The 24,235-nt window shown below is 41.6% G+C and overlaps 1 protein-coding gene across 12 annotated transcripts in view; it reads left to right on the top strand.

Moving 5' to 3' along the window:
* The window catches only part of LOC138193513 (ankyrin repeat and SAM domain-containing protein 1A), a 63,438-nt gene that overhangs the window by 32,315 nt on the left and 6,888 nt on the right, over positions 1 to 24,235 (top strand). For 11 of the 12 annotated variants that reach the window (XR_011177873.1, XR_011177872.1, XM_069141619.1 and 8 more), the window contains 10 exons: positions 9,030 to 9,086; positions 10,518 to 10,587; positions 13,845 to 13,957; positions 21,412 to 21,510; positions 21,705 to 21,851; positions 22,706 to 22,813; positions 23,075 to 23,245; positions 23,327 to 23,464; positions 23,563 to 23,634; positions 23,740 to 23,826. Coding sequence is in view for 10 of the 12 variants with exons in the window: in XM_069141619.1 (XP_068997720.1) it covers positions 9,030 to 9,086; positions 10,518 to 10,587; positions 13,845 to 13,957; positions 21,412 to 21,510; positions 21,705 to 21,851; positions 22,706 to 22,813; positions 23,075 to 23,245; positions 23,327 to 23,464; positions 23,563 to 23,634; positions 23,740 to 23,826 (1,062 nt within the window). In the remaining 2 variants the exon portion in view is untranslated. The remainder of the gene's footprint in view (positions 1 to 9,029; positions 9,087 to 10,517; positions 10,588 to 13,844; positions 13,958 to 21,411; positions 21,511 to 21,704; positions 21,852 to 22,705; positions 22,814 to 23,074; positions 23,246 to 23,326; positions 23,465 to 23,562; positions 23,635 to 23,739; positions 23,827 to 24,235) is intronic. The other variant, XM_069141620.1, reaches the window with a different exon arrangement.

Genomic DNA, 24,235 nt, shown 5'->3' with positions numbered 1-24,235 from the left:
CACCAATTCATGGACACAGTTTATACCCAAACACAAATGTTAAATCTCTTATTTCAACATTAGTTTTAGAGCACGAGCCAAATATATGCCAGATATATGACCATATTGTTTAATACTTCTTGCACGCCATGTTCTTTTTTCACAAAGCTGCACTTGTTAGGCCTTCAGTCAGCTTGTGCGAGACATTTTTCCACAACACTGATTGAGTGAAAACCTTGGTGTCAACTGCAAACAGCTTTGTTGACTGTCGCGAACAACATAAACTGTTCTGTCAACTCAAACTCCACCTGTTGTCGTGAGAGGACGGCGTGCAGTTTGAGCTCAAACTTGCCTTGAACACAAACCCTCAACAAACACAGTGGCTAATGGAAAATGCATCCTTGCATTTAGATGATCACATTTCCTTTTTGATGAAATATGTTTTCGCTTCTTAGCTTGTATTTGGAACATCTTTCGTAATTCTGCATGGGAAATTTTACTCTGCTTAAAATGTGTGTTTTAATTTACTCAATTCTGCCGTGTGTTTGTTATTACATATTTGTTATGGATATTCATAACTAAATATATCCTCCCCTTCCATTCAGCACTTTAATGCTTTGTCTGGGACCTAGATAAAGAGCCGAGTAGAGCCACAGTGAGAGATTAGGGAAGACAAGAAGATGGGGATAAAACGACTGAGAGGCTGAAAGAATGAGACAAGAGACAGAGATTGGGAACTTGAGATTCAGAGGAAACTTGGAAGCTACAGATCTGTCTGTCTCCTCGGCTCTCGCCTGCCACACTTGCAAAGACTTCAGACTCCAACCTGAGCTTCTGTAGGGACGGGCAACCCGTCACACAATCACAACACAGAAAACATACCACTGAACAAATATAGGATTGTTAAAAAAAAAAAAAAAAAAGTTCATATAAAAAAAAAAAAAAAATCCTCCTTTATAAAGTTTTAGGTTCTGCTGCATGGTATTCACAAGTAAAAAACTTCAATGATGTATGTCATCTAATTTAAACTAGTAATTTTATGGACTGTGATCAGAATACACATAATTACTGTGCAGAGGAGTGAGACGATTTCCTTTTTAATGCTCTTTTCACAGGTTTCCTCCTACAATAATTTTATTGTTCCCAGAATTAGATATACATCCTTTAAGCTCTTCAGTTACATTTTAACACAAGTGGTGCATTATGGTTCCCGTAATTTCCCCTTGTATTGTTTCTGCTCTGCTTCTGTTACTGATAACATGAATCTCTGTTACAACTGCACTCGTAGTGCCGCCTCGTCCACCAGAGATGACTTGCACGTTGTATTTATGATGCCGGACCATCCCGAGCAAAACATGAGCTCAGACGGCACTAATGCCTTCAGTGAGGAGTTCGTGTTGCTGCCTAGTGTTCCTTTACACGACCCTATCAGAGCCAACCGCAGTCAGCTGAGATTATAGCGGCTTCGAGGTCGATATCTTGTCTGCAGCGAGTTGCAGTTTGGATGCAGGTGGTCAGTTTGATATGATGGCGAGTAGTATCGCTGATGCGATAATTAGACCGTGGTGTGCCGAGATATTTTAGCCTTTAAGACTGTTTTGTGTCGGTTTAAATTGTGTTTGGGACTCCACAGCATCTGAATCTGATTTGAAATCACCCCTGTAGACGTGTCACTTTCTTATTTGTGTCTCCATAAACTGCCAGATGTTGCGTTGATGTTGCTGCAGTTCACTGCCAGCTGATAGATGTTTATAGCAGCCATACTTCAGCTCACAGTGAGGAGGCTGTTGTCGAGGGGAAGGTCTTTGAGGTGCATTTATGCAGGACAGCAAATTGACCTGATGTTTGCTCTGTCTGGAAATACTCCCGTCAACACGTCCATCATTAGTTGCTCGCGCATGGAGAGAGGCTGGTACAAGGCCTTTCACAGAAGCCGGTCAAAGTTCAAAACCCTTTTCTAGCCTGAAGGCAAATCACTACAACTTATGGCTCAATCATTCTTGTGTATCGTCAGTGTAACCTTGTCTTTGGACTTTTTATATGCGAGCACTACAAAGACTTTTCCTTCATCTACTTTAGCGTTTTGAAGCTTTACTTTAGTTTATAGTTTTGATAAAGTCTGACAAGGAGACACTCGCTGAAAATTAAAGATGGTATTCGTCCGAAGTTACTAACAAAAACTGACCTTCAGTGCTTCTCTTTATGCGCTGAGCGAGCGCCGTCGTACAAGACTCGCATCCATTAAAGTGTACAAGACCACGTTCTGACAGAGACGGTTCACTGTCAGTTTACCTTTTGTTCTGAAGGATTTCCCCAACCTTGCAGTTTTAGCCTGTACAAGCAGTTCTGTAATCCTCAGAACATTCCTGAGCACCGAAGTCATGCTCTGTTTGGCCGACTCGGTGTTACGTCTGTAGAGAGTACTTACGGCCCCGACTACGCACTGCATAGGGGCAGATAAACTTTTAATTATTGAGTTATATATTAATCTTTAAATTTTGCAGTTAATTATTTAGTCAACAAATATCATGTGTACGTGATATAGCTCAGACAGTTCTGGATATTATTATGTTTATGTTTAAGTAAGGATTATAATTTAAAAAGAATCTGACAACAATAAATCAGGCAGTTTTTTTTTCTTTATATAAACATTATGTGAACAATCTCGATAAGGATCCTTTTGATAATAGTTTTTTTCCTTAATAATTTTGACTAAGATACGCACTGAATGAGACATTTTACAGTCGAAAAATCAACATATCTGTTCTCTCTGCAGAACAAACTGAACAATATTGATTCTGTCTAAATTTCCTCAATATAATTTGACATTTCTTTACATCAGTTGCTGATTGACCGGCATACACAATACCAATATCTGCAAGAAGCTAAAACCCTCATGTTAATATATCTGTTTAGCTGGATAACAAATACTTGCATATGCCAGTCAAAATATCCTATAGCCTAACTGCAGTCTAACTTTAATAATACTCCATTATTTAAGTCAAACACGTGTTCTCCCTGTGCAGAAAATGATGGTCTATAAGTGTAATAATGTAAAAACAGGTGGGTCTTGTGTGTTTGAACCTATTAATTCCCCTCTCAGTCTCTGGTCGGGCGCTGTACAGTGTAATTATCCAGTTTAATGAACACCTCACGTCCTCAGACGTTACCTGAGGTATGCGGCCTCTGACAGCGTGACAGGATTAAGGCAGCCATGACATTACTTGGCTATTGGACATCGCTGGTCTTCCCAGATACCCTCAGCAGCTTGTAATAATCCTGCAGCTCCTCAGTTCTGTTGTCGCCTCCCCGGTGCTTCTTCCGCTCAGATGAAGTAGACAGACTGACCATGAGTAGTGATCCGGTTGTAAGAGAACCGAGGATGTGGAGGCGGAGCCGGAACAGAAGGTATTGCTGTCCTTTTGCACTCGCTTGTTCTCCCTCGCGGCGAGAGAACAGGTTGTATTATTGGCCTCTAACTGAGAAAGAGATCTTATCAGTGCAAAGTAGATGCACTTCAGGCAATGTCCTCATTTACTGTGTGCAACATAAAAGTGTATGTTACTGAGGGAACTAGCCAGCTTTAAATTTGAATACGCCATGGCCTCTTTGAAATTTTTAAGTAGGCTGCTGACAGACAGCACCACAGTTCATCCTTAATTATTCATTCACCCCATAGGAGTGCATTACATTTTTTTCTCCAGCCATCCCACCATATAAATATGTTTTGGGATTATCATAACAATGCTCTTGACCTTGAAAAATGTATGATTTTTGCTCTGGCTCTCAGAGCTGCTGCAGCATAAAATTTGTTTTTGTACCCCGAAGGAGGCTGCTAACAACAAGCTGTGCCCCTGATGGATCTCATGTATGTGCAGGTTCCTTGTCATGCTCCCTGTCACAGTGTATAGGCTGTATTTGTGTGTGAGGCAGTTTGCCAGCCAAACCAATAGATCTCACATTCACGCATGGCAGCTGGAGTGAATTTGAAATGTACAAGCCCTAAGCTGCAATGTACAAAATTTAAGCTTACTTTCTGTAAAAGGATGCTTTGGAGAAGCGCGTTGCAGTGGTTAACTCTACTTCTTCCGGTGGCATCAACACCATGATTTAGCACTTTTAGTTAACATGCCATATAGGTGTTTTTGATCCTGTTGAGAGTGTTGATATGTTTATCTGAAGGCTTAGTAAGCTGGTGAGATTCTTGAAGTAGATATTACTTTTGAGTGGCAATTTCTTTTGTTCGATTTTGAAGCCTCGCTTAATGTTAATTAACTCCGAAGCCCATTTCTTCTCACACGAAGAGCGATTCAGGTGCCTGGGAGTTCTGCATTCAAAGCACAAAGACCCTGAATCTATTCTCTTTTTCCTTTCAGCAAATAAGCCTCCATTTGCTTAAAATGGAACTATTCACACCCCCGATGTAAAGTGCATAGCAAATGAGGGGAGTTTGTGAGGAAAGTAGTTAAAGTTTGATTGGGCGTAGCCGAGTCTGCACTCTCTTTAATGACGTTGGGAGTGTCCTCTGGAAATTGAAAACTCCCTTCTCCACTCGTTCTCCATCTGCCTTCTCTTCAGCCCTCATCTCTCCATCCACAGCCCTCGCTTTAATGTTGCTCTTCCTGAGCGGCTGTGGTGTGGCAGCCCTCTCGCCGGTCACGGCCGGCTGCTCTGGAGCACTCTGCAGGGCTGTGTGACAGCATTTTGGCCGAGGGATCCCAGAATATTACCAAACCCACCCCCTGGTGCATGCACACACCCTTTTTAAAGACATTTTTTTTCTTCTTTTCATCTGGTTTGCTAAATATTCCAGTTCTCACAGCCTCTTCCTTTTCCTTTCAATATCTATCCTACCCCTTCCTCCCCCCTCCTTTTGAGCCACACACACCCTTGGATGCACTGCTTCTGGTTTCAAGACAAGGAGATTTGACTTGCATGAGGACTTGGCCTATGCATCTCTCCATTTAGGGAGCTCTGAGTGTGCGTGCATGTGTGTGTTTTGGGCGGGTGTGTGCTGGTGTATAAAGCGCATGCTAATGCAGGTTGGTCTTGGTCCTTGCAATCAGACTGAAGATGACAATCCAGGGGGCACATTGTGTGGGCCAGTTCTCCGAGCTCCACAGATGGGAGGAGAGAAAGGCAGACAGAGAACTGTAGACAGAGACTGAACAAGAGGGCCGCCATCCACTTCACTTTTTTAACTTCATTTTCGGTTCGCACTCCACAGATCCAGTAGCCATTATGAAACAAGCTTTTGTGAGTATTGATTCCCTTACAGGCAGCAGCTTCGCCACAGGCTCATTAATCTTGTCTACCCGCCGTGAATGAGAAAATAATTAATGCTTTCTAGCATTGCTGTGCATTTTATAAAGCCTCTTTGATTGGTATGCACTGACTGAAGTCAGTTGCTTGAGCCACTCTCATATTTTTCCGCTTATTTTCAAGTATATTCTTTAAAAAGTTGATCCTCTGTGGTATTTTAAACTCGTGTGTTGTTTCTTTGTTCTTGTTTTTTTCTGTCTTGTGTCGCCTTGTTCATGAACTCTTTGTGGATTTAGCGTTTTACTTTCTATGGCCTGTTTGTAAAAACTAAAGTCTCGTGTGTTTGACCTGCGGAGATCAAACCGAACTGTGGGTGTGTCAGAGCTCTGGTGCAGCCAGCAGGGGAAATCTATTCTCTAATCCCCACCGAGGGGAGAACACAAGAGAACCACGGGGAGCTCAGACACGCAGCCTCCGCTTAGTGATACTCCAGTCATTGGAGAGAAGGGATGCCCTTTCTATTCTACCTTTCCAATGAGTTGTAACTTGTTAGGGTTATATATATAATATATATAATATATATATATATAACTCCATCCTCTGGGGATGACTTTACAAGGTTTTTTGAGTTGTGTGGAAGAGATAGTGTTCCTAAAAACACAAGCATGACATTGTGCTATTTCAGGATGAAGTTGATGAGACTGCTGACACTGCTTTGTCCCACTGTGGCATTGAGGTGTTGGCACTTGCTTCAGACGGTGGTGTGTTTGTGTTCCCCTTGATGCCATTCACTAGTCCACAGTTTTCATCCAACCCTTGCTTAGGTGCCAGCTTGCCCATTTGAGGCCGGTGGTCTGGGCACACTCTCACTGCAGCAGCCTTTTGTTTCACCCTGAGTGCGCTGTGACAGCCGTCCTTTAGCTCTCCCAGCAGCCCTTTCTTTTAGCTCTCGTTGGCTATTGTTCAAGGCTCTTAAATGAAAAGACAGTTTGTGTTTTAATGTCCCAGTAAGGGCAGCATGCCCACTGTGAGAAGCATGATAAATGGGCTCATGTGTCTTTAATCTCACCACAACCATCTCTCATCACCGCTAGCTCTTCAGCTGTTGACCTCCGCCCTTGTCGGTGACTTCTGACCCTTCTCATTGTATCTCCCTTCTAACAATGGACGCCTCTCCATTTTACTTTTCTGTATTGATTCGATCCTGCAGCACAAAAACACTCTCTCTTCTATTAATTCTCCTGGCGCTGAGCATCTTAGTTCTTGGCCATGAAATTCAGAGGCTTTTTCATGTTGTGGATGTGATTTACCTCGAGGAAACCACTGGGTCCTATCCCCCGATAAGGATATATTTACCCAGCACTATATCACACCTGCCTTTCACGTTAGCTGCTTCTTAATCTCATTGGACCAGCTCGTATTCCCTTTTCCATTATACTGGACAAGTGAAGCCAATACACCCAGACTGAATGCACTTGTGTGGTTGTTTTTTTTTGTTCTCCATATGCAGACTTTCATTTTGTTGAAATGAAAAAGCTTGGTATGCTGACTTTACCTGCAGCGTGGCTCTCATTTCTTTTCTCTTTTTGACAGCAGTTTGAAAAAAGGCAACATGAGTTTTGTTGCACATCAGGGGACAGAATATTAGAACCTCTGCATCAATGTGCAACATGAGCATGTCTTATCTCCTGACAGGCAAACACATGAACTTGGCTGCTGAATTACGTGTCAGAGTTCCTCTACATTGTCCCCCTTTTGCTCATTGCTGAAGGGTTATGCCAATGGCAGGAGCATTTTCCTTCCTCCGGTATGAACCAAGGCCACTTGATGAGACACGAGCCCGGCCCTGTCCTCATTAACTCTCTCTCTGTGTGTGTGTGTGTGTGTGTGTGTGTGTGTGTGTGTGTGTGTGTGTGTGTGTGTGTGATTTTACAGATCAGACCCCTGATTAATGCCGCTGTTCATCCGCTGCGTTATAATTGGCTTTGTCCTGCCGCGGTCTAATAATTCAGGTTATTATGAGAGCAACATAAACATGACAAGTTGGGAGAAAATAGCCATGCCTAGCTGAATTAACTCCAATGAAGATGCGTGTGGTTAGTTTGCCTTTCACCTCTCTAAGAAATAGTCACATATCTTATTGCAGTAACATTAGAGACAAGTAACCTCATGCTGTATTCATGTTGTTTAGACCAGTGGTTCTCAACTGGTCTGCCCTCAAGACCCACATTTCATTGACGTCATTCAGTCTTGACCTCAGTTTTTGACATTTTTGAGCCACTCGCATTCATTGCATGAAAAAAGGGCAGTATAAACACTCCCTTTAGTACTGTTAAAAACATGGAATACATTTGTTTAAAAGTGAAACAGAAGTGCAACTCAAGCTAAAAGTGTTGAATTATAGATATACTTTTCAAACAAGTATATTTTGGTGATGCTCATCGAGTTTCAGAAATCTAAATTAAACTGTAAGAATTAAATAAAAAGTCAGACTTAACTAATCATAAACTTGTTTACAGATGCTTGAATGAGAGCTGACTACTGATGTGACGCAGTCGTTTAGGTCATATTGTCAAGACAATGCTGTCAGCAAGTGGCGACTGCAAATGTGACGTGTCATGTGAAACATGTCCTTCACAATAAAAGCACAGCTTTCAAAATACATGTTTGACTTCTTTTTCCCTCAACTTTTTTTTACGCTCACATCCGCGACACTCAAAATGGCTCTGACAGTCACATATGGGTCCAACCCTCCAGTTGAGAACCAATGATTTAGGCAGGCAAGTTTAAAAGAATACTTCAACATTTTTAATTTTCCAAAGGGCTTTTCTGCTGAGGAGTTTGATGAAATGACCGATACACCTCTTATGTCATGATAAATATACAGTGGCCGCACCCTGTCATTTAGTGTAGTGCAGCAACTCATCATCATCCATTCTTCCACAAATGGTTCATGCAGTGACAGAACACAAGTCTTGATGTAAAAAACAATACAAAGACACAGACCAGCTCGTTCTTACTGTATGTGTGATTATCTATAAGAACAGATTATATCCAGGCTTGTTGAGCTGTTGTTGTTTTTGTCGAGTGACTCTTGGGAAATATGTTCTGTTTGGTCCAGTTTTCTCTGAAGCACGTTAGAGCTCCTGATGCATGCAGAGACTCTCATACGAACAGTTGCAAACTATTTGAGCTGACTCATCTCGGTCTCAGGTAGGAGAGATGCTGCCATTTCAACATCAACCTTCCTGTTTAATGACTGTCATGCTGAACATGTGGTGCTGATAGATGGAGGTTGTTTGGTGAGCTCGTGACTGATCTACCATCTGGTCAATAATGCAGGATTCTAATCAACAGGATGGAGAAGTCACATCGGGCAGATGGATAACAAAAATGATGTGATCCTCCCGCTGCCCTTTGTCTCACACCTCTCCCTCTCTCCCTTTCTCTCCCAGAAAAGAGCAATTATTCCTTTGAGGTACTGAGGATTAATGATGAACATGAATATTTAACCTGATATCAGACATAACATTAGTGGGTCCGCAGGTTCCCTGATGGCTTCAACTGCTCTATCTCTTTGTTTATTTAGCAAAATTCTTCATCGTCTTCTACCTCACTGACTCACCAATGATTTAATCCTTACATTTCTTATGCAGTAGTGGTTCATTTACGGTCAAAATCACCTGTGTTGGGTATCTTTGTATAAAATAGAATGATTATGACCGATATGTTAGAGAAGTTGACGCAGCGTAGAGTCCCGCAAAACCAAACCCTGAATTCTCTCTCAGCAGAAACAGACGACTACTCCCGCCACAAAACAACGAAGATCTAATTCCTTTGACAGCGTAAGATGCCCATCTTCATATGAATACCTCCTAGTCCTTTTGGGGTTTGGCTCTGTCCTCTTCTGGGAGATTCTTTGTAGAGGTAGATGGGATCCTTTCAGGCTTTATGAACCTTTTCGAAATGACATAATCTCACTGATTATTCATTTATCTTTCTAAGAAAGTCTAAAAGTTTCAATTTACGTGTAGATATTCAGTCTGACACCACCATTCATGTCCTTAAAGTTGTATTTCTCCCTCTGCTCCTCAGACACACATTTATTTTCTGATTATGTATCATTTCACTGCTAAACATCCATGTATTGATCTATAATGACCAAATATAGACTTTGGTTTCCTGATGCTACTTTATTGCCTTATGTAATTATACTAATGGGGACATAAAGCAGCAGCCAGGACTTGTGCTCTGAAGCCAAGACAATCGCTTTCCGATAAAATATTTCCCACAGGGCAAAAAAGAGACACTTATTTGCTCCAGTTTGCACAACATGGCCTTGTCCTCAAAACGAGCTGCAGTGGCAGTACCTGACAGGTGTGACAGCGGCACTGTCAGTCTCTTTGTTTTCATCTAGTTCGCCCCGAGTGTCCATGCATATTCAGCTCTCGGCCTTTTGCTGTGACAGGTGTAATATTGCTGCTCCACTGCTTCTTCAGTGCACATATGAATAAATTTGAAGGAATGGACAGTTTTCTGTACAAGTCCAAATGTGTGCATGTGTATGATTAGTAGATATTAATACTAGTGATATTCACATGCATTCTGTACTGATGCATGCATTTTTTTGCAAGACAACATGGGTATCTGGGGATCTTTTCTTCTCAGTGTCTTTGTGCTTTTAACTCCTTTTATGTTTTGTCTAAAGAGCTTCAGTCGGTTTGAAACATTTGTTTCATGTATTTGAGCAAACATCATGACACAGATTGTTTAACCTGCTCCAAAGTCTTTCTTCTGAGAGCTTTATAAATACATGAAAAGCATGAGACACCTTTCACACACTCTCTCAGCTTGTTTGCCATTACAAAATGTTTAATTTGTGTTCATTTGAAGGTTATAAGACTGTGATATCTGTATGAGCCAGTATTGTTTTGGCTGCAGGCAGCAGACGGGACGCCGCTACCTGCAGCCAAGCACTGTTAGCTCCTCCAAGATGAGACAATGACTGTTATACTGTGACCATAAATAAGATACAAAGGCAATCGGCTATTGTGCAGTTGTTTCAGATGTCCTTCCAAATGCTAGAGTGTTCATAAAACCATCGCATCTGACGCTCTTCTCACTGAAAATACAAAAAAAACCAGCTTTTGCAGGGTGACTGCAACTTTTTGGCATGGGGGGGGACATTTCTCTGTGTTTCTTCTGGTGAAAGGTGGAGGCTAAACTGTGCCGGGTCCTCCAGGGCTCTTATCTCTCTCCTCTGTTCCTGTCCTCAGATCGAGAAGATCATGACGCTGATTGGTGCCGGTATCGATTTTTCCAGAGATCAGCAATATGCTACACCAGGTAGAGTAAGATTATTATGGCCTTTTCATGTTCTAAAATGTTAATTAGAGTTCAGTGCATAGAAGTTGTGTGTGTTATTTCAAATTCAAAAATTAATTATCAATGAAAGCTGAAAGTTTGAGGGCAAAAACAGTGAACTGGGTACTTTTTCACAAGCTTTTAGTGCTGATTTTTATGTTTTTCTTCACCTCTTTAAAACATTTCACCACTGTTGCATTATTAATCTCCTGTAAGTCTTACTGCAAGCTTTTTAGGTTTGTACAAAAAAACCTTAAATTACCTGTTTGGCTATAGGCAGTGATTTCTATGGCAGATGTGGACTGCAGTTCTTTGACAGCATTTCCTCAAAACCTTCAATCGGCCTTCATAAGTATGTGGTGGATATGTATTTTTAGATGTATTATCACCACCACGTGCCTTACTTTACATCCTATACCTGCTTGGATTTACTTCATAATCCTCACCTTATTTGAGCCAGACTCTTAAAGGAAATCAAACCTACAAACCTCAAACCTACCTGCAGGTATCACGGTCAATGAAGAAGGCGTCCGAAAACAAACTGTGATCCGGTTAAAGACAGAGAATTCGATACCAAAGTCTAATGTGGGTAGACAGTTGGTCTGTTTTAATAGAACAAATCAGAACAGGAATCTAGGACAATGCTTTTAAATGGCTTTTGCCTCCTGCATTATAAAGTACAGAGAGGTGTATCTTTCTTTGAGGCAGTTCTTCCAAGCTGTGGTGTCTGACACAAGCAAAGTACTGGTCTCTAAACCTACATCAGAAGTTATCAGTATCTTTGTTTTTCAGACCAAAGTACCTGAGAGACTCTTCATTACATGTGGTGTTAGGTGTTAAGGATTCCCTACCTGCCCTCCTTTTATTCTTCAGGCTTTTCAAAAGCCTGTCATTATGCTGATGGATGGTTCCCGGGGACTGTTGCAGTAACCCAAACAATTGACTCCTTCCCTCCAGCTTCCCCCTCCCACATTATTCAACATTCACCTTCACTTTACGCTCTGCCTAAGCAACCTTTTAATATATTTAGGCAATGCTGCACATTCTCTATTCCTTTGCCTGTCTTCCCATTCTAGCCTGTGTTTGTTATGCCGTGCACTGGAGTGAGCTGTTTAAATATTAAGCACTAGGTATGTCGGGAGGGAGTGAGCTCATTTTGCTCTGTAGACTTGAGGAAAGCCGACACTACTGCAGTAAAGTAGTTAGCATCCCATCACCGGCTGGGTCTGAAGTTTCCATGAGTCTGAATCTTCTGTATATGTGAGCCGCAACCTTTTAGCCGCCGTGCCCTCAACTCCAGCTCAATGAAGCTGCTGTCAGGAAGCCATCAAGGGACTCGCTGGCGAGGAGGCTCTCTCTCCTTGATGCACATGTGACAAGCCGCATCACTCTTTTCCCTCCTCTCTGATTTAGTCCAGTGTTTGCCTCTTCTCGGTGCTGAATGGGGAGCAGCGATGTCTCCAGTTGATTGGCTCTGTGCCTGCAGCCTCTTGTATTTTCAGCTCTTCGCTGATTAACTTCTATCAGAGTGAAAGAAATAGTAGAAGGGGGGGGGAAGGAAACCTAACGAGTGTCAGAAGGGAAGCGACTGAGACACAGATGCTGCAGAAACTCGCAAGCAAATGCTAAGTAATGAAGGGTGGGGGGTCTGTAGCTGAAATGGTAGCTCACACTGACAAAGCAGCCACCTGCAGTGTTTCAGAGAGAGCGGGGGGAGTGGAGGAGTGTGTGCAACGAGCAGGGAGAGAGCGAGAGGGAGAGTCAGGGAGGAGAGGGAATTGCAGGCAGCAGAACTGTGAACAGGCAGGACAATAGAAGGACGCCACTTCGGCATCTGTAGGATTAGGTGCTTTGCTCTTTAACCCGCAGTGGATGAGACGGTGTTTTTATAGAAAGTGGCTGCTTCTGGACTTGATCGCATCTCACGGACAATTTCAGGACTCTGTTGTCTGCGGAAGAGTTCATTGTGGGAGCCAGTTATCACTAAAAGTGCTCATTGAAGTAGCTGATTGGATTCTTAAGCGGATTTTTTTTTTTCCTCGATAAATTTCTTCTGGAGACCAAACGGGATTTTTGACTTGGGGAGCTCATCAGAAACAGGACTGGTTCTGTAGCAGGATGGACAGATGATAAGGACACTGATGAGAGGAAAAGAAACTTGGATGCATAAATGTTGTTTTGTCATATGATAATTGTTTACTAGTCTATGTTGTCAGCTTTCTTTATGTGTTGTCCCGCAAAAGGTAAAACAAAACTCTGATATTTCACTGTATCTTACGAGCAGAAAAAGGATTTACTGTTTAACTGTTAAATATATCTGAGATGCAGTTACCAAATTAAGAGTCTGTAGTAACTACACCAAATTTATGTGCAATAACTGATTCCCATTGGAGAAAATGTGTGTTTTGAGCTTTGAAAGAGAGTAAAAACACCAGTAACATGTTCACAGAGGCAATCAGCTGTCTCTGTACAGGTTAGGCTGCTCTCGGCTCAGGCTGCTGACAGTTTGTCACTTTAGTGTTGCTTTGTGATCAATCTCAGCTCGTCGCAGTCGGGTCGTAGGTTTGCTTTTGTCCCTTTGCATTTAATTCGCTAGTCTTGCTGCTTTCCCTGTGAACTCAGGTAGATTCCTTTGTGGAGGACTTTATCTTAAGTAGGTTGGATACAGGAATCAGGGATGGACCTATTTAAGAATAAAGTAGTCACATAACTTTTCACTTGGTTGAAATAAATTCACCTTCGCTGGAAGAACTTCCTTCAAGTTTGTTATAAAGCTGAAGCTCAAATAAATCATCTGCAAGTTTTTATTTTTGGACAGAAAATGCTACCTCCTGACGTGGGACACTGACTTTTTTCCTTGTTTGTTGTGAAATGTTGTGTTACATTTGAAGCACTCGAGTGTTGATGAGTTTAAGCCATTTTCTTTGCTGACTGTCATAGCTACAAACTTTGTGGGTATTAGCTGGTAGTCCACCAGCTTATATCCCTTTTTATTATCCACTTCAGCCCCTACTCCGGGGTGGTTCAATCCATCTTGGGTGTCTGTGGTTCGGCCCCCGCTGCCCTGCGGGAGCTGACGCCCTGTCCACAGAGGACACTGTCTCCCCCGTCGTCTTGTTGCTGGTGCGCTCGGCTCTGCTGGCCGAGAATGATGTGGCAATGCCACGTCTCGTCCTCAGAGTGCCGCTGCTACCGGCTGAAAGGTTTCTCACTCCTCAAGCGCTTTCCCCTGTCGGCAGGTGCTGCAGGCCGGCTGCTGGACCAGCCCGTGGGAGACTGGCTGGAGCACGTGGGGCTGCCGCAGTACGAGAGCAAACTGCTCCTGAATGGGTTCGATGACCTACACTACATGGTGAGTCCATTTCCTGTAGTGTTTTCTGTTTCAAATTGTTATTCTCCTGAGTGTTGTAGCTATTTACTTTTTTCACTTCTATCGCTTTAAAAAAAAAAAATTCTTTTGTCTTTTTCCAGTTAGTCCTACTTGACTCCAGTTTGTGTCTTTGTGCATTAATCCAGTTGATGCCACCGCCGATTAGCTGAGATAATTTCATCTAAAGTTCAATTAGGTGTAATCCGCTAACGATTTGTGTGTCAACAGCTACAACAATTTATTGTGGCAATCATAAATTCTACATTGAGTCAACCCATTAATATAATATTACAACATCATAACATTCACAAAAGCCACAACATGACAACCAACCATTCATCAAATATGCAGTTGGATATGGTTACCCCTGGTTGTGTGTTGAATCGGGTCTGCTCTGCACCCTCACACTCTCAGACAGTCTGTCTCCAGCTCAGGAGGCTGCTGCCGTGGCCTCTCACTTACAGCCAGAGAGCCGGCTGCCAAAAGAAGCAGCTGACACCCAGCCAGGATGGAGGAACATATCAGTGAGCAATGGGATGCTGTTGCTAAGCCGACAACTTTATAGAGCCCACAGTGTGTGATGCCACTATGAGTTGGCCGTGCTGCTTTTGTCAGTAATGAGGACTGATGGGGGAGACAATGAGCAACCCAGCTGGTTGGCTGAGCCACTGGGCAAGTTACAAATGAGGCCACCATCTTATGTGTCAAGATATAGCGCTCGTACCTCCATCAGGGCCGTCACACGCCTTCTCTTTTACACACGAAGAGACATGTGGCCGCAGGGTTTTATCCCATTCAAACACCATACTGGATTTAATATGATTGATCAAGTGTGGCAAGAAAACATATCATGACATATACAATAGTATGAATGAATGAACGTTTTCATCATTGTGTTATGGATTCAACTATGATCACTCCACATGGGCTTATTAAGCAACACAAATACATACAAGCCTGATGCAGAGCGCTGCATATGAATACAAATAATATTGACTTGAATTGATTGCATAAATAATTCAAAAACATTCACCATGAAAAACTGGAGAAATTACAGAAAGATGAATTAGAGTAGGTAATCTTGCTTCCTTTTTTGAGGCGTTTGAGAGAAAGTTATCAAACTTAACCAAAGGAACCATTCTTGTTTGTTTGTTTTTTCTTATCATCAGTACACCAGACTATTTCAGAGTTGTGTTTTGTTCAAGGTATTTCATGGCTATTTTTTACCTTGTAATAGACAAGAAATGAAACCAACAGGAAGAAGGTAGTATGGAAGCTACTGCAGCTTTTTCTTTCTACTTTCATAAACAACCTTTATTTGACTGAATATGAGGAAAGAAATTGGACCACCTTCAGCCCATGAACTATGAACCTTCTGAAAATACGGATACAAAATGTGAAGGGACTCTGTAAATTTGGGAATCAGAGGGGATATTTTGTATTTAATTGACTGTGCACACTGACTATAGACATTTTTTTTATTTTATTTTATTTTATTTTTTATGACCTGCGCATCCGTAAGCATGACATGCCGTGTTTGGCCTCGACAAATATGTGACCGTGCTTTCGGAAACCTGTGTGTTCAGGTTTTTAGTCCCCGATGTCGCTGCCAGTGCAATTTTTTATTAAACAACACACAATAGAAAAACCATTTGTGACCTCAACACTGCATGCCTTACTTCCATATTTGGTCACATTATGTTTTACACAAACCTTAGGGGTAAAAGAATGAAAACTTTTTAATATTGTTCCCTGTTCCCTGTTATCTAGCATCTTCAATTTGAAAATACATTTTTGTGACTCAACAGATGTTCTTTGTCTGCTTGGAAAGATAAGATGTTTACCTGTAGCAAAACCACTGCTTAAATTCAATATTCAAAATCACTGAATCAAGGGAAACTACAAATGGCAGTCACAAGTTGAACTCAACCCATGGTTGTATGAATAGAATAAATCAATTGTTATTGATATAGATTACAATAAGTACATTTTTAATGTTGCGTTTCCATTGTTTTTCCTTCTTTTGTACATCAGAATTGAAAGTGTCGCAGGTGACTCTTTCTTTGGTCTTTAGCACTTTGGTGAGAAATTGCTGTGTTGACAACAATATGTTTATGTTCTTGCCAACTGAAGCACAATACAAATTTTCTGAAGGTTTTTCTCTGATACTCATATATTTTCTACGATGAACATCAGATAGCACTGTGGATAACATTACGAAAGCTACAAACATCACACTTATGAACACTAAAATAAATGTTAAGAGAGCATTTCTTGCTCTTGTATAATTACAGAAAGGCAGCTACTACGTCAGACTAATTTCAGTGCACAATGATTCTCACATGAACAGTTTTCAGTCTCCTTTACATAATCTTAGAATAGAGCATTCATCCACTTATCTGCCTCTCTCTTTCTCACCCAGTATGATCAACACCCGTATTTAAGTCTGTGTTGAAGCCTCTGAAGTTACTCCCTGGGTTTAATCTTCCCACTGTCTTTTAGTCTTTCACACTCCTCTTCCTCAGCCAAGAGTCCTCTTTTTTTTCTTTTTTTTTTCCAAAGCACAGAGCTGAAAATATTTTTATCTTTAAATACGGCTTACAGACCACCTGGCTTCCTGAAATTGCCGGTGGATTTAGAAAAAAAGCTGTAACATTTAAACAGCGCGTCCTTCCCGCAGCAAATGTTGACCTTTTGAAGAATCACAATTTGGTCTCGATTGGAAATTAAAATGACCCTCCGAGTCTTTGCTCAACTATTCTAATTGTGTTTAATGTGTGACCATGTGTTCGAGTTGATAGAACAGTAACAGGCTATATTTCAGTGTTGGCTGTGTCACAAGACAAATATGTTTTTAAAATGTTATAAGTTGCCAACATTAAGGTTGAATATATATGCAGCTAATGCGCTCTTACAATCAGCAGACTGATGCAGTGTATCAACTCAATGATCCAAAAACCCTTTACATAAACATACACAGAGTCACACCTGAGTGAAATCTAATTATGACTCCGATACTTCCTTGGCATCTCCTCTTCAGCTGAGCTGCTACAAGTCGAGACAGAAGTCAAATTCATTTGCACAAAGAAATTGTCTGTTTTGTTATCAAATATAAAAATCGAGCGATCATTGATGAGCACAAGTCCGTCCCACACTGTATTACTCTGTTAAGAAGACTCGGTGGGGTTCTTTTAATCCTCCTATGGGTATAAAATAATACAATGTTGAAGAAATGGCATGTCCGCTGTAGCCAATGTGCAGTGAGATCACTAATTAAACCGTGTTCACTCTGCCACTCGGCCCGCAGTGATCTCTGTCTCCCCTGCAGGCTCGCTCTGAAACTGGATCAATAACAGCAGTGATTGTATTGTGTTCAAGCAGCGTGGCAGAGACAAGCCTCTTCTGAAACCAATTAGATGCTTTTTATCGACTCATGGAGCAAATGTCCCAATGAAACAAGCTCTGCGCAGCCATGCTGTTCTCCAGTCCTCACCGGTACTGAAAAGTAAAGCTTGTTGAAACGAAACAGCTCATTTTCTCTCCGCTCCACTTCTGAGCAAAGCTGCTGGTGGCAGCGTATCGTCAGCTGTGATGGGAGTTGGACACGTTTTTTCGTATTCAAGTCGACTCAGTCAGTGACGTACTGCTGCAGGGGCATCTCTTTGTCTGAAGCCAGAAGAGAATACATTTACTCAAAGTTTCAAGTCAGTGGAGATGACTGCATTTTAGAGGAAATAATGTCTCCAGAGAGAGTTTGGTTTTAATCTAAAAGTTGCACAAAGGTTAAAAAAAAAAAAAAATCACAACATATCTAGTTTTTCTGTCCTCAGTTTATTCTGCCATTTAAATAAATGCAAAGTGGGTTTGTTGGAATGATTCAATGTGACCAAACCCTGCAGACAAATCCAGTAATGGCATCATGCATTAGACAACTCAAGGATCGCGAATGGATTAATAGATTTCCCTGCTGTGTCAAAGGTGGTGATTTATCGTTGCCCATTTACCAGCTCGGAAAACATTTGTGATTGGACTGGATAAGAAACATTTTTTTTTATTGTCTTTGTGCGTTCTATTTCCTCCGGGCTTTTCTTCACATGGATGTGTGGTTTTATGACAGCTAGTTTAGGAGGACAAACTATGCTGTTGGTCAGCCGTCCTTTAGGGGTCAGATTGAGTGATCCGTGCCCACGATCGCCCGGCCTGAATTCAGAGTGCTTTTAAACCTGAGGGAAGCGCTGCAGCCGTTCCCTGGATACACTGAGGAGGGACGGAGTAGCATTTTAATGAGGGGACAGGGGGAAAGCAGAGATGGATGGGTTGCGCAAGCACAAACGCAAACATTTACACCACTCTAGATTTTTTTTTTTTTTACTCGTATTGTGCTGATGTTAGCTTTCTCTCCACAACTGTATTCTCACTTTTGAAGCGCATGCAGCCACATTAGTTAGAAATTTCCACGCAGAGAGGTCACCACCACATCACACCGTTTGGGTTTCCAAAGTTGTGCAATGGGGTTTGATGGTTTATGAAGATATAGCAAAGGGGAATGTAATATTTATGTTGAAGGAGATGAGAATTTTAAAATACTCAGGTCCCTATCAAACGTTTTTTACCTTACAAATGTTCAAAGTCCTTTATTTCGGTGTTGATATGGATCAGTGAGTTTTGTCAGGGGGCAACATGTAAATTAGGGCTCACTATTTAATTATCAATTAATCTGATAATTGTTTTTACAGTTGTTTAAGTCGTTATTATACTTCCCAGAGCTCAACATGACATCACCAGACAGTTTTTTTCCCCGACTAACAGTACAAAACCAAAATATATTCAGTTTACTATTATGTGACAAAGAAAAGCAGCAACTCTTCATGTTTGAGTAGCTGCATGTCTTACTAGTAATAATGACTGAAATGATTAATCAATCATCGATCCAGGTGATTAACTGCTGATTGATTTTATGTTGACCCAGTAATGGGTTAATGAACTAACATTTTCCATCCTAATGTAAATCAGCTCAACTTCCAACATTAAAATCTCACCATGTTAGCCAATTATGAGTTTCATTCTGGGTGAATCTTGAAAGTATCTTAAACAAAACAAAAAAATGCCTATTTGAATTTCCCAAAGCTGAAGGTTACGTTGTAATTTTCCTTAGTTGTTTGCATGCAAGAATGCAACATGGAGCAAATGCTAGCATTTTACAAATGGTCAGCATTTTTGCTAGATAAATGCCTCAAACATTTAATCAATTATTAAAATTGTTGGCGATTGATTGTTTTTTAATTGACTAGTTGATTAATGGACTAATCGTTTCAGCACTAATTGCTTCAACAAAACCATGACCTCATTCACAGCAGTCATTTTGTTCTATTATATTTTTTTTTTTTCTTCTGTACGTACCTCTGCCATAGACATCATTAACTCCATCTGAAAAGTCAAGAAAGCACAATAAACAGAATGTTTTGGGTGCAACAAGGCAAAAAACCAAAACACTAAAAACACTTGAGAAAAAAAATTGTTCCGTTGAAGCGTTTCGAAGAATTTTTTTAAAATAACCCAGGAAATGAATAACGATTGTAAAGCCAGTCTGTTAGGGCTATATATCCCTCCCATAGAGCCATTTATCAGTTAATCTCCAGTGGGACAGTAATGCAATGATCCGTGCACTGTGAAAGCGCTATTATCCATCCAGCTCCCCAAATAGTTTCAATCCTCAGCTGGAGAGGCAACGATCAGTGCGGTGCTTCTTACAGATAATGGGCTTTAAGTTGTCAGTTTACTGAGAGGCATTAAAACAGCAAGAGAGATGCATCATGATGTCTTGTGTTCAATGCGAGTTTAACATTCCTGCTGTCTGTCTCTCTGGCTGCACCTACTCATATTACACACTGAAATATTACAGCAAATTACAATATGAATGGGAAGCCAATGTAAAACCAAGGTCCAGGGTCTTACTCAGCAGAATTGTGACGAACATTGTGATTCCACGGGCAGCATTACATAGATTACTCTGCAGTTTTTAACTCTCACTGACAGGCCCTCTCCTCATCCTTTCCACCCCTCGTTTGCATCCACAGCATCTGCATGAAAAACAGGCTGTCAGGTTTGACCTACAGACGGCTTCTGTCCTATTTACGATATGTGTGTGTGTGTGTGTGTGTGTGTGTGTGTGTGTGTGTGTGTGTGTGTGTGTGTGTGTGTGTGTGTGTGTGTGTGTCTGCCTGCCGAGGTGAGCACCGTAGGATTAACTTGAGGTTCGTATTGAAGAGTCAGCCACATGGACCCTGAGCCGTCACAATTTGTTCCTGAGGCAGCAGCTCCCACGGAGCCTCGTGATACTTTAACAGATGAGATTTAGTTGCTGACCCCCTGGGTAGAAGCAACACAGCTATCAGTTATGGCTTACAGTCAACAAGACGGACCCGTAACTCTTACTGATCAATCTGAGTAGTATTGCTTTGTAATAATTCATTTATTAAGACTGTCAAAGCATGTAATCAGCTGCCCGACACTAAAATGAATAATGTTCAGTGTAGAAATAGAGGCTTTCCTTTTCACATGTCAAGGTGTTTTGATTTCCCCTGCAGCCACAGTCAGCTATCGATGCTCCGGTATTCTGCTCCTCCATCTAATATCGCTGACCACTCTGCAACTCAGACATTGATTTATCGCTCCTTTCTCCGTTATCCATCATCTGCCACACAGTCTCAAAGTGTGTAACCAAAGACTGGTTTGACCATCATTCACCACGCCCCTGTCAGTCCCCCCCCCACACACTTAAGTTTCATTTAAGGGGTTATTGACGTGGCCCCCTTCCAACAGTCGTTGGCTTGTAGGGAGGATCTCACTCGGGAGTAATTTACCTTTTTCCGCAATGGACTTGAGCTCAATACTTACTCTGCAGCATAGGCTCTTCTCTTGGAGGATTAGTCTCAACTACATTTAAATGTGGAATATGTAAGATTTAAGTCACATCTTGTACTACCACTTTGTACGTTAGGAAGCGATAGTGAGTCACTGCAGCATCCAGGCGGTCTGCCCTCAGTCTGCTCGCAGAGTTTCAGCTGTTTGGTCAAATTTTGCATATTCTTACCCTGCTATTGGGTAGTAGTTGGCTTTTTTTTTTTTTTTTTTTTATATAATTCGAAAGTTCAATTGTATTGAATCAGCAGTGGATGGACTTGAATAAATGCCGATTGGTTTAGCCTATAGCTTATCCCCAGTTTTAGCAAGACTGAAGTTGCAAGAAAACATCCACAGGAAAAGCATATGTTGATGTCATTTGAAATGTTTTTCAGTACGTTTTGTGTTTTTATCAGCTGCCCTAAAGATCTGTTACAGAATGGTAAAATGTTCACCACACTTTTTAAAGGCTTTCCTTGACCCCTTCATCGACATAATAGCAACAATGATCCTTGTTTGTATTTTTTCTATAGGGGAGCAATGTGATGGAGGACCAGGACTTAAGAGAGATCGGAATCACAGACCCAAGCCACAGAAAGAAGATCCTGCACGCAGCACGTTCGTTACCAAAGGTGACAATTTATTGATTCCAATTTAAATTCTTATGCATGTATTGTAAGACCTGATTTGATGCCTTGCATTTCCTCTGCTGTTCAATCGCAAGTTCCTAATTTCACCTTAATATCATTATTCAAGTAATATTGGCCCAGCCGTTGTCCTGAATTCCAGTCAAAGCATATATGAATGATTACGTCTTCTTCTACAGGTGAAAGCGCTGGGCTGTGATGGCAGCAGCTCCCTTTCCTCCTGGCTGGAGAACCTGGGCCTGCACGAGTACTTACACAACTTCCTGTCCAGCGGCTACCACACCCTGGACTGTGTCAAAAACCTGTGGGAGCTGGAGATTGTCAATGTGAGTCACGGTGACGTGCACATATTATGAGGATTAGCAGAGGGTGAAATTAGTTTTCAAGTGCGTTAAAGAAAATTCAGCATGGGGAACAAGTTTGACAGTTTACTTCAGTTTCAGTTTGGGAAAACCCCGAGACTAAAACTCTGAAGTAGGATTGCACAGACACATGCGTTGAATATTAGGAAGTAGTTTTCAATGCTTGATGCCAAGAGGCGGGGAAACGCCTCACTTTTAAAACACAGTTTGTTCACCTGCACATCCAACCTCTCTGTGTGACAAGGGTACCTCAGGTCATCAACACATTTTCTTCTTAGTAAAACAAAGATATTTTACAACAAGATGAGACATTTACAGTTATAAGGGTGGGGGCCTACATAAAGTTGCCCTGTGCCATTTTTTGTGTTTAGATTCGGGTTTACTCACCATATTATTTCATTAAGGTCTCACAAACAAAAGTCAAGTTTTTAAGTATTTTAAGTCCAGCGCTGCAAACATCAAGGTTTACATTTGTCCTCCTCACTGATGGCACATTGCTTCATTCTCTGTGCATTATCACATCCTGTAAATCAGTTGAATAATGAGAAAAGTTCACATTAATATGTATTGTGTCACTTGCGGGAACATGCGAGCGCGTGCATTCTCATACACGTGCAGGAAGTCAACAGAACAGGTTCCACTCAGAGAAACGGCTACATACCACAACTAGATGTCAAAAACTCGACATGGCAGCAGAGTTGTTTTGGCAAGCTGAGCAGAAATGTCTTGTTTTCTGGTCTTTCCTCAAGCGCTGCTCCATGTGGTCAGTAGATAATTCCACCCCCACCCCCCTTTTTTTTTTTTTTCTTTCTTTCCAGGTGCTGAAAATTTCCCTGCTCGGCCACAGGAAACGCATCATAGCTTCCTTAGCGGAGAGGCCTTATGAGGAGCCTCCAGTCAAACCTCCTCGTTTGTCTCAGATCAGGGTGAGGACCCACACACTGCTGCACTGCGTACAAGTGTCTTAAGTTCACACTCTTGTTTAATCATTACACACTCTGGAATGACGTTTGGTGCCAGGAGTTGAATGTTCGATTATGTTCCTCTTTACCTTCCTGGCTTGCCTTCTTTAGTTTTAGTCAATGGCAAAGATTTTGTGTAAAAATGTTGCAATGCATTTTTATTGAATGGCAAATCACAGTTACTTTCATCATGAGACGACTCACCATGTCTGACTGTTTCTACAGTGCCAAGACCTGCCTGGATCCCAGACCTCGTCTCCGCTCAGTCAGATGGAGCCGTACACAGGACGCTCGATGGACCCTCTGCTGCCTGTAGGAGAGGCGGGGAGGAAAAGAGCTCCAGATACCGACTATGACGTTACCCAAAGACATCGCAGTGAACGACACAGGCCTCATGTATGTGGTTTATAATGAGCATGTAGTGATTATAGTGGGTCTCTGCCAGGCTTCTTTGATAATAACAGTTATTTTCCACAGGAGCGGTATGAAGATTGGCATCGAGAGCCTCGTCTGACCCTGCGGCCGCCAAGTCAAGCAGCACCGTACGCTCCGGTCCAGAACTGGCATCACCAACCTGAGAAACTCATCTTTGAATCCTGCGCCTATGAATCCAATGTATATTTACATCTTTCTACTTCCTACATGATTTGCTTTTTGTCAAGTGTATATATACACTAATAATATATTTTTTTCTTCTCCTATAACTACTGTAGTATCTTGGTTCCATGCTTATTAAGGAGCTAAGGGGTACTGAGTCCACGCAGGATGCTTGTGCCAAAATGAGGGTATTTTATCAATTTCTCTAATCTCAGGGGATTTTATGCATATTGTTTGAGTGAAAGGTAAATCACAGTAATATCCTTTTCCTGTGTATGTTTTTTTTTCCCCAGAGGTCGACAGAACAAATGAGAAAAGTCCCCAGCATCGTCCTTTCAATCACATACAAGGGTGTGAAGTTCATTGATGCAGCCAATAAGGTCAGCGCCTGCATGCACAACGTTAAGTTTCTATCCCAACGTGTCCTCAGAGTCGTGTAATCCATCAAAATGGAGCCGCTTCAAATGACAGCCCGTTTTCTTTTGAAATATTGTGACATCATGAGCATGAAAGTGTGACGCTCAAACCCGTCTTCCTGCTCTGTGAGTGTAAATGTCATGCCTGTGAGTTGGTATCAGGTTTGTTTATGTTTGTATTTCCTGACAGCGAGCAATCTGTCATATATTGACATTTTATATTTGACATTTATAAAAACAAATTCTTTGAAAACTCAACTTGGTCTGACATTTTATGGCCACACTCTCCTGCGGTGGCTGTGAAAAACAATCTCTGCCTCAGCGTCTCCTCTTTACTTACTCTCTCTTGTCATTTTCACAAGGCATTTTAGTC

The sequence above is a fragment of the Embiotoca jacksoni genome, unplaced genomic scaffold, assembly GCF_022577435.1.
Source record: "Embiotoca jacksoni isolate LCO1_2020_lvr unplaced genomic scaffold, fEmbJac1.0.p SCAF_9, whole genome shotgun sequence".
Classification (NCBI taxonomy): domain Eukaryota; kingdom Metazoa; phylum Chordata; class Actinopteri; family Embiotocidae; genus Embiotoca; species Embiotoca jacksoni.
Note: the sequence above shows the minus strand (reverse complement) of the source record. Positions and strands in the feature narration are given on the sequence as shown.